General features: G+C 46.6%; 1 protein-coding gene across 3 annotated transcripts in view; it reads right to left on the reverse strand.

Moving 5' to 3' along the window:
* DAGLB (diacylglycerol lipase beta) overlaps window positions 1-10384 on the reverse strand; it is a 37690-nt gene extending 27306 nt beyond the window's left edge. The window contains exons 1-3 of one of the 3 annotated variants that reach the window (XM_019422566.2): window positions 10184-10384; window positions 8307-8458; window positions 181-352 (exon numbers count right to left, since the gene is read on the reverse strand). In XM_019422566.2, coding sequence (XP_019278111.2) covers window positions 181-352; window positions 8307-8458; window positions 10184-10278 — 419 coding nt within the window. In that variant the 5' untranslated portion in view covers window positions 10279-10384. Of the gene's footprint in view, window positions 1-180; window positions 353-8306; window positions 8459-10183 lie in introns of those variants that run through there. The other 2 variants (XM_019422567.2, XM_019422568.2) reach the window with 2 other exon arrangements.
* Between the last annotated feature and the right edge of the window lie 12 nt (window positions 10385-10396).

Here is a 10396-nt window from a genome sequence, read left to right on the forward strand (position 1 = left end):
AAGATGAATTATTTCTCATATATGAACAAGCGTCTCCCCATGACCTACTCAAAGAGGTCCAATTCCTAACGATTTCAGGAAGCCCCTGTGCCATTGGGCTATCCGCAGTTACCCAGAAAGTTCTGTTGACTTCCATCTCACCCGAGACAAGAAGCTGAGAGAGAAGACGGAAGGCCTCACCTGACAACGACAGTGGCAATGATGCCATTCACAACCGTCTTGTCACACTGAATGTCGTCTGCTATCCAGGCGGCCCCCAGAGAAGCCCAGCCCATCTCTGGCAGAAAGAGCGCCAGGCGGATGTAAAGCAGCTTAGCCATGGATTTCCGCGGTCCAGGGTTACAAATGGTTCCTGAAACACAGAAGATGTTCAAACTGGTCACCTGCTTCCTCAGACACTTCCTTCCCCCAGAAACAGCAGAGCACCTATTAGCACGGTACGCACCTGGCTCCGTCTACTTGTAACTGGTACTCAAGGCCTAAGACTGACCGTCAGTGACCGATGAGGGGTGGGAACATGACAGAAAGCCTCCGGGTTACTTCCGAGACTTAACTAGGGTTTAAAGATACTTCAGGGTTCTACCTGAGGCGACCATATAATCATTGGCCAAACTGGGACATCCCTGAGAGAGGAAGGAGGGGCTGTTCATAATTATGCTGGAACGGCTGGCACCAAACAGGGCCGTCCCAGGCCAACAGACCTACACAGTCACCAAGTTCAAGCAGCCACAAGAATGACTCCACCACCTACTCGAGACCTATGGCGTTCAGGCACCATCTGAAACACCTCACGTCTATTATTCTGTAATCCTCATGACTCTGAAAACAGTTACCATCCCTTTTTTTTTTTTTTTAATATTTATCTTTTGAGAGAGAGAGAGAGACACGGAGCACGAGTGGGGGAGGGCCAGACAGAGAGGGAGACACAGAATCCCAAGCAGGCTCCAGGCTCCGACCTGTCAGCACAGAGCCCGACGCGGGGCTCGAACTCATGAACCATGAGATCATGACCTGAGCCGAAGTCAGATGCTCAACCGACTGAGCCACCCAGGTGCCCCCACCATCCCATTTTACAAATGAAGAAACTAAGGCTGGGAGAGCTTGGTAACTACTTTCTACAACATAATCCAGGTCTGTGTGGTCCCGGCTCTGTCTCACCAACGAACTCACTTTTGAGAAGTGAACAATTCTGATGCGCAAGATCACGTGAAGAGGCCTATTCAGACACGGACTTTTTAAATTTTTTTTAAACGTTTATTTATTTTTTGAGAGAGAGACAGAACGTGAACGGGGGAGGAACATGGAGAGAGGGAGTCAAAGAATCTGAAGCAGGCTCCAGGGTCTGAGCTGTCAGCACAGAGCCGTATGCGGGGCTCGAACCCATGAACTGGGAGATCACGACCTGAGCCGAAGTCGGATGCTTAACCGAGTGAGCCACCAAGGCGCCCCCAGACATGGCCTTTTTACTCTGCATACAAAACAAATCCAAGTATCAAGAGAGAGGCCTGGGTGCTTCAATTCCTGATGTTAAACATCAACTCTCTCCCTTTGGGAAAAAGTTGTGATAAAATACTGATTTAGACAACATAAAAATGCCATGATTAAAACAAAACAGTGAAGGAAAAAAGCCCCCAGAGCAATGATTGAAAACAAGATCTAAAGAATGATTTGGTGAGGAAATAGCTTTTAGGTTCCAAAAATGACCTCAGAGTCACATTTTAAAATGTTAGACACCATTGGGCCCCATTTTTGGCACAAAGACAAAACAGAAGGTAACCAAAACAACACCGTCTCTCTCTGAGGGACAAAGTGCAGGCATATGAAAAACCAGTGCTCCATTTGGAGCCCGCTACTAACAATAGGCGATCACCCGCAAAACAGGAAACAGTATCTGGGCTCACCCACGGGGCGCACCGGAAGGCAGTAGCTCCGAATAAGGGAATGAATTCCCCAACAGCACCTGGGCCCGAAACTCCCAACGTCCTGATACTATGCGAATGAAATAAATACATAAATAGGGAAGCAGAAAATGGAGTTCTGATTAGGACTCCAAAGAGAAATAAAGACGCTGAAAAAAATCTCCTTTATATAGTCATTCCTATGAAAACGTTTTTATTTACATATAGATCTTCCTCTCAAGGCAAGGGGTCGCCAGGGCGGACTCGGCTGCTGCAGTGCGCGAGGCTGCTGCTGCTGCTGCCTCATCATGAGCGAGCATAACTTCATCCTTGAATGGAATGTCCTCGGCACAGCCTTGGTCTTCATCAGGCACAGCCATTTATGTAAAAACCACAAAAGGCAGGCCCGTGTCACAGAATCTTTGGCTCAACACCTCCAGACACTGCCGTGATCTCCTCCAGCACGAAATGAGTGCGAGCTCGCATATAAATGCAGAGGAGATGCAAGGAAATGTCCCACAATCAGGGTCAAACACAGTGAACGGCAGACCCTGGAGGGTGAGGGTGTTCTTCCAAAATGTGGCTGTCACGAGGCTGGACCTTCCCTAATCAAACCTCCTACATGGGACCAACAGCAGGATTTCATCAGAACCTCAGAACCTCAGAGAGGTTCTCAAATCAAAACTGGAAACTACCACAATATCAAGATTCTTCCCAACTACGCTACACAGATGACCAGGAAAAAGAGGACAGGTAGATACACAGGCATCAGTCTTCTGGGCAAAGATGAGCTCCACTGGTTCCAAATGTGTCCTCTGCAACCGGGGGTGTTTCCTTTACAGAGTAATGTCAGCCAAAAGCTACATAAACACTGTCTTTCAGTACAAGTGACAGGTTAATTACCGAGATGCCTCCCGGAACAGAAGGGGCAAAAGAAATTATCCGTGTATCAAGAATAAAATTAACCAATGTGCTATTACAAAATATAACTAAGGTGTGCCTGGGTGGCTAAGTCAGTTAAGGCGCCTGACTCTTGATCTCAGCACAGGTCTTGGTCTAAGGGTCATGAGTTCAGGCCCCGCACTGGGCTCTATGCTGGGTGTGACACCTGCTTAAGAAAATAAAAATAGGGGCGCCTGGATGGCTCAATTAAGCGTCCGACTTCGGCTCAGGTCATGATTCCGCGGTCTGTGGGTTCGAACCCTGCAACAGGCTCTGGGCTGACAGCTCAAAGCCTGGAGCCTGTTTCGGATTCAGTGTCTCCCTCTCTCTCTGCCCCTCCCCTGCTTGCGCGCTCTCTCTCTCTCTCTCTCAAAAAATGAATAAACGTTTTTTAAAAATTAAAAAATAACAATTTACATACATATACAAAACTTACAATTTACAGAAAACTCATCAATTTTGTGCAGGTAATGCATGTAAAAGGAAAAAAGTTCAAACAGTTCAAGTAGGTACATAGTATTAAGCGTCTGTACCCCAGTCTTTCGGTTGTCTTCTCTTCAGGAAAAGGTAGCAAACTACACACAAGGTCCTATACCTCAGTGTATTGGAAATCACTCTTTACCTGTCCACAAAGCAGTCCTCATTCTTCGTAAACGTGCAAAGACCCAACCCATGGCCTAGTGACAGGAATGGGGTTTGTTCTGACCTTTCATACCTACAAATAGCACTGCAATGAACATCCCTACGAGGACATCTCCCCCCCCCCCCCCATTTTTATTTACATTCTAGCCAGTTAACATACAGTGCAATATCGGTTCAGGAGTAGAATTTAGTGATTCGCCACCCACACGTAACACCCACTGCTCATCACAAGGGCCCTCCTTAGTACCAACCTCTTGCCTCCCTCCATCAACGCTGTCTGTCCTCTATTGTTAAGAGTCTCTTAACATTTGTTTTTCTTCCCTTCCTATATATCCATCTCTTTTGTTTCTTCACCTACAAGGACTTGTCTGCACACGTGCAAATCTATACGAAAATACTGCCTAATACACAGTGTACTTCCCAAATCTGGCTTCCAACGTATACTTACAAACAAAACGAGCTGCTTATTTCCGCACAGCCTTGCCAACTCCATGTATTATGTGGGTGACTTTTTGTTACGGCGACTGAGGCTGAACATTTTAGTACATGTAAAAGTCACTTATATTTATTTTACTGTTTATGACCTTTGCCCATTTTTCTACTGACGATCAGTCTTTTTCTTATTTATTGTAGTAGGACCCCTAATACATGAAGAAGATTGGCTTTAAGTCTCATAGTCTCATACGTTACAATATTGTTTTCATTTTGCTTTCTTCAACCTTATGATATTTTTTCTGAAATTTACACTATATATTTTTTAATGTTTATTTATATATTTTGAGAAAGAGAGAGAAGGTACGTGCCCACACGCACGCAGGTACAAGAGGGGCATAGGGAGAAAGAGAATCCCAGGCAGGCTCCTCACTGTCAGCACAGAGCCCTATGTGGGGCTCAATCCTTCGAACCGTGAGATCATGACCTAAGCCAAAATCAAGAGTTGAACACTTAACTGAGCCACCGAGGTGCTCTTAATAAGGCATACAATATTATTTGTAACACATTGGCAATTAAACTAACATGCTTTGTAAAGTACTGTTTTTAGTTCGGTTGTGGTATCTCCAGCCACAAGTAACAAAAGGTTTAAGAACAGGAAGGACCTGTTCTGACTTCAGGGACTGCAAGTGCAGAGCCAAGACCGGTGTCACGGGCATTCTTGCTTCTCACGGCTCTGCCCTCCTTTGTGTGTCAGCTCATCCTAGGCTGTGAGTAGAGATACAGCAGGAATTCAGCAGCTTATCCATACACAGAATCACCCAGGGCAAAAACTGTGTTCCTTCTGGATCTTTCTTACAGGAGCAAGGAATTGGCTCACATGTCCACTGGCTCATCCATGAGAATCATTCCTGAGCTGGGTGGAGGGTCAGCTTATCTGACACACACACTTCCTATGTGAGCGAGGGGGGGAGGAGGGGTGTCCTGAGTAAAACTGGAAGAGGCTGCTGGACGGGCAACCTCCCTATAACACACATACAACCAGCACATAATGCTTAACATGTACACCGACATGTTAAAAAAATATATTTTTTTTAATATTTATTTTTAAGAGAGAGAGAGAGAGAGAATAGGAGTGGGGGAGGGGCAGAGAGAGACCGGGAGACTCAGATCAGAAGTAGGCTCCAGGTTCTGAGCTGTCAGCACAGAGCCCAACACGGGGCTCGAACCCACAAACTGTGAGGTCATGCATGACCTGAGCTGAAGTCAGACGCTCAAACAACTGAGCCACCCAGGCGCCTCAACCCGTTATATATTTTCTGAGCCCTGACCATGAATGTGAGATGGTGCAGGCATTGAGCAAAGGCTCAGGAGGAAGAGCCTCAGTGAACATGGCCATCCATCACAGGGTGTGAAAGTGCCCTGACACCACCAAAAATATCAGGAAAAAAATATTTAAGGGGGGAAAAAAGCTACATTACTGCTTTAAATCTGAACCTCCTGATATAGCTGTACACTTGGTCTCCTAACCAGAATATGACATGAACAAAAGGGCAAATAAATGAGATGATGCTACGGGCACCTGGGTGGCTCAGTTGGTTGAGTTTCCGACTTAGGCTCAGGTCATGATCTCACAGTTCATGGGTTTGAGCTCCACATCGGGCTCTGTGCTGACAGCTCAGAGCTTGGAGCCTGCTTTGGATTCTGTGTCTCCCTCCCTCTGTCTGTCTGTCTCTCTCTCTCTCTCTCTCTCTCTCTGCCCCTTCCCGACTCATGCTTGGTCTTTCTCTCTCTCTCTCTCTCAAAAATAAACATTTAAAAAAAATTTTAATAATTTAAAAAACTAAAAAAAATAAAATAAATGAACAATAATAAATAATAAAATAAATGAGACGATGCCATAGCTGAAATGACACCAATCTAACTACTTCATCTTTCAGAAATTCAGACTTCATTAAAAAACTGTGCTGGGGCACCTGGCTGGCTCAGTCAGTAAAGCATGCAACTGCTGACTGCTGAGCTAAGGGTCGATTCAAGATCTACGGTGGGGATAGAGTTTATTTCAAACAAAAACAAAAACAAAAACACAAAGGTACCTCTCCCAATGGGGAATTACACAGATCACAAAACTGGGACGTTCTTCATGCATTCATGTTTCCAGGGCCATGCTGAAATACCCAGAGCTCTCTTTCCTATACATTTCTCTAGGAAGTGGGCACAAGCCACACTCCTTGGTCATCCAAAACCCTATGGTCTTTCTCATGAAACACTTGGCCACTGAGCGACCACCAGCTTTTAAGTTTCAGTTGGTCATTCCAAACCATCAAGATCGTGATCCTGCCACCCAGTTTTACCATCTTCATTTTGAGTGTGTAAGCATGCCTCCTGCAGCCCCATTCAAGCAACGATGAAATGCACTGGAGAGCAGCACACCATACATCCTTGCCTTTGATACTTCCTAATGCACCACACTGCTTGGCTCATCCTGTGAGCCTAAGCAATCATATAGGGAAAGTTCCCAACATGTTGGGTGAAGTGACTAGTAAAAACCCTAACACAGAGAAAAGAATTATCACTTAAACAAAATTTTTGTTAATCTTTATTTATTTTTGAGAGAGAGAGAGAGAGAGAGAGAGAATCTGAAGCAGGCTCCAGGCTCTGAGCTGTCAGCACAGAGCCTGACGTGGGACTTGAACCCACAGATTGTGAGGTCATGACCTGAGCCAAAGTCAGACACTTAACCGACTGAGCCACCCAGGTGCCCCAGAAAGAATTATCATTAAGAATAGACAGGACTCCTGGGGCACGTGGGTGGCTCAGGTGGTTGAGCGTCCGACTTTGACTCAGGTCATGATCTCGTGGTTTGTGAGTTCAAGCCTCGCGTTGGGCTCTGTGCTGACAGCTCAGAGCCGGGAGTCTGCTTCAGATTCTGTCTCCTCCTCTTTCTGCCCCTCCCCTGCTCATGCTCTGTCTCTCTCCATCTCTCAATAATAAATAAACGTTAAAAAAAAAAAAAAAAAAAAAAAGAATAGACAGGACTCTTGGAGTGCCTGGGTGGTTCAGTCGGTTAAGCAGCCGACTTCAGCTCAGATCATGATCTCACAGTCTCTGAGTTCAAGCCCCGCATTGGGCTCTGTGCTGACAGCTCAGAGCCTGGAGCCTGCTTCGGATTCTGTGTCTCCCTCTCTCTCTCTGCCCCTCCCCCACTCATGCTCTGTTTCTCTTGCTCTCAAAAATAAATGAACATAAAAAAATAGAATTCTTATAACTCACTAATAAAAATGACAAATAACCCCACTTGAAACTGGGCAAAGGATCTGAGTAGACACATCTCCAAAGATGATATACAAATGGCCACTAAGCATATAAGAGGATGCTCAATACCATAGTCCTCAAGGAAATGCAAATCAGGGCGCCTGGGTGGCTCAGCTGGTTAAATGTCTAACTTTGGCTCAGGTCATGATCTTGCGGTTCATGAGATTCAGCCCCGTGTCGGGCTCTGTGCTGACAGCTCAGAGCCTGGAGCCTGCTTCGGATTCTGTGTCTCCCTCACTCTCTGCCCCTCCTCTGCTCCTGTTCGTGCGTCCCACCCCCCCCTCAAAATAAATAAACCTTAACAAAAAATTAAAAAAAAAAGGAACTGCAAACCAAAACCACAATGAAGTGCACTAGGATGGCTATGCTCAAAAAGGCAGACAATGAGAAGTGTTGGTGAGGATGTAGAGAAATGGAAACGCTTCATAAACTGAAAGAAACATGGTACAGCTGCTTGGAAAACAGTCTGGCAGCTCCTCAGAAGGTTAAACACAGGGTGACCACATGATCTAACAATTCCACCCTAGGTACGTCCAAGAGACACGAAAACGTCTATGTACACAAAAACATGGATCTGAATGTTCATAGCGGCATTATTTATAATAGCCCAAAAGTGTAAAATAACTCCAAATCCCCACCAACTGGCAAACGGATAAGTAAAATGTGGCATATACATTCAATGTAATTAACATTACTCAACCATAAGAAGAATGAAGTACTGATACGCTAAACATGAATCAACCTTGAAAACATGCTAAGTTTGGAGCCAGACCCAACGGCCACATGGTGGATGATTCTACCTATATGATCCAGAAGGGCCAAACCTACAGACGGAAAGCAGATACATGGATGGCTAGAGCTGAGGAAATCCGGAAAAATGAGGAATGATTGCTAATGGGTATAGGATTTCTTTGGGGGATGATGAAAATGTTCTAAAACCGTGGTGGGGGCTGGACAGCTCTGTGAACAGACTAAAAATCTTTGACCTGCACACTTTAAATGGGAGAATTGTACAGTATGTGAATTATATCTCAATCAAGCTGTTAAAGAACAGGCAGCAAATAGAAAAGGCTTTACCTTTCATGCTGACACATACGATGGCTGTCAGGGTACATATTATAACTGCTAGGAGGACAATAAGAACAATCAAGTAACTGCTGAGGAGGACACCGCCAGCACAGTCCAGCTTGCCTCTGTGCAGGAGGTACAAAGTCAAAATGCCAATCCACCTGCCAAGAGATAGGGAGAGTCAGAAATGGAATCCAAGGAACTACTTTGCAAAACATAACAGAAAGAAATAAAAGGAGTTAACATTTCTAATTTTTTTTTTTTAATATTTAAAAATAAAAATTTTAAAGGAGTTAACATTTCCCCAAACAAGGTGAAATTTACTTTGGACTAAAATTTTCTTCGATAAAAGATCTAAAAAAAATAAAAAATCTACTAAGTCAATTAAAAAGTATGACTTTAAAAAAATTAGCTTTATGCTTTCTGTGCCTACATGACTGCCCTTATTCTATGCCTGCTGTAATTCATAAGAGGTATTTAACGCCATACGCAAACATACTATGAACTGCTGAAAAACAGCAACCCCATAATGACTCAGAAAGATGCAACCGTAGGAGCACCTGGGTGGCTCAGTCGGTTGAACATCTGTCTCTTGGTTTCAGCTGATACCATGATCTCGTGGTTCATGAGTTCAAGCCCCGAGCTGGCAGTGCACAGAGCCCGCTTGGGATTCATTCATTCATATTCTCTCTCTCGACCTCTGCCTCTCTCCCACTCAGGTTCCTCCCCCCCCCCCCCGCCCCCAAATAAATTAATGAAAAAAAGAAATAGGCAACTGTAAATCAACAAAGTACATGCTTGCTAAATTATTAACAAGATAGTTTACTCCTGTGTATTAATGAGAAATTGACACATTGTAATCTGCTGTGTGATACAAACGCAGCAGGCAAGAAGTTATCCAAAGACCATGGATAGTGAACACTGATAAGCGTCAAAGGCCAAGTATTGCGACTTCGAGATTTCAGTGCAGAATAACAATAAAGACAACCCCAAACAAGGCAAAGTAATAGCGACCGGTCCCCAGAGGTACTTCAGCAAAGGGCAGAGCACCCCTGGCAAGAACGTTGTATTAAGGATTCAAGCCCAGAGGTGGAACTGGACTAGATAACATCTTATGCTTTTGTCAGTTTTGTGTTATTATGACTTTGGGTCTGGAAATAATATTGGGAAATGGTTTCGGAGGCTCGGCTCTGGAAATTACCAAACTACTGAGAAGCCACTTCCAATATCTCGTGTTTTTGTATTCCTTTCCCCTCAAGAATGTGTTTTTAAAAAATTACAGTGGTGCTGTTTTATTCCCTGCTCAGACCGGTTGGGAACAGACCTCAGGAGCCCAATTCCAGTTCCCATGGGTTCCACACTTGGAAAGACGAGAGGGTACATATTTCCCGAGCCTGAGCCTGACTGCTCCTCATGCATGGAACTCGGCCACAACCGGCTCGGGAACGGCAGCCAGGCTATTATGTTCCATCTTTCCTCTGGCGGACAAAAGATGCCCTGCGTTTCCAGGCCGAGCGCCGTAATCATGCAAGGGCTGCTCCCCGGCTCCAGGAAGCGGAACCGGAGGTCACGGCCTTTGGTCGGCAACGACGTTCCGGAGGCTCCCAGGACCAGGCCTAGGCGCCGCACGCGACGGGCGCCGGTGCCACGGGACCCACCTGGGTGCCCCCGGGCCTGGCCGACCCGCTCCGGCCTCAGTGAGCCCTGCGTGAAATGAGTAGAGCGGCAGCACCCAGGTCCTCGGCGGTGGGGAGGCCCCGATGCGGGAACGTGGGGCCCGAGTCGGCGCGCACAAACCCGGCGACACGGACGCTACTCCCGGACCCGCTCCCTGCGCACCCCGGCCGGCCGGCCGGCCGCCAGCCCGCACAGCCCGCCGCCCTTACCACACCACTCGCAGGGACAGCTCGAAGAACCCCGGGAAGACCAGGTCGTCACTGGCGATGGCCCAGCGCCGACCGAAGAGCACCATCCCGGGCATGGCGGAGGCCCCGCTGCCCGGCCTCGGGCCAGCCTGCCGCGCGCCGGCGGCCACTCGAAGCCCCGCGCCCTCCGGGAACCGACGCCAAACTGACTGCGACTCCGCGCAGGCGCACGCT

Source organism: Panthera pardus, unplaced genomic scaffold, assembly GCF_024362965.1.
Source record: "Panthera pardus isolate Hobbes unplaced genomic scaffold, ASM2436296v1 HiC_scaffold_4, whole genome shotgun sequence".
In the NCBI taxonomy this organism is placed as follows: Eukaryota; Metazoa; Chordata; class Mammalia; order Carnivora; family Felidae; genus Panthera; species Panthera pardus.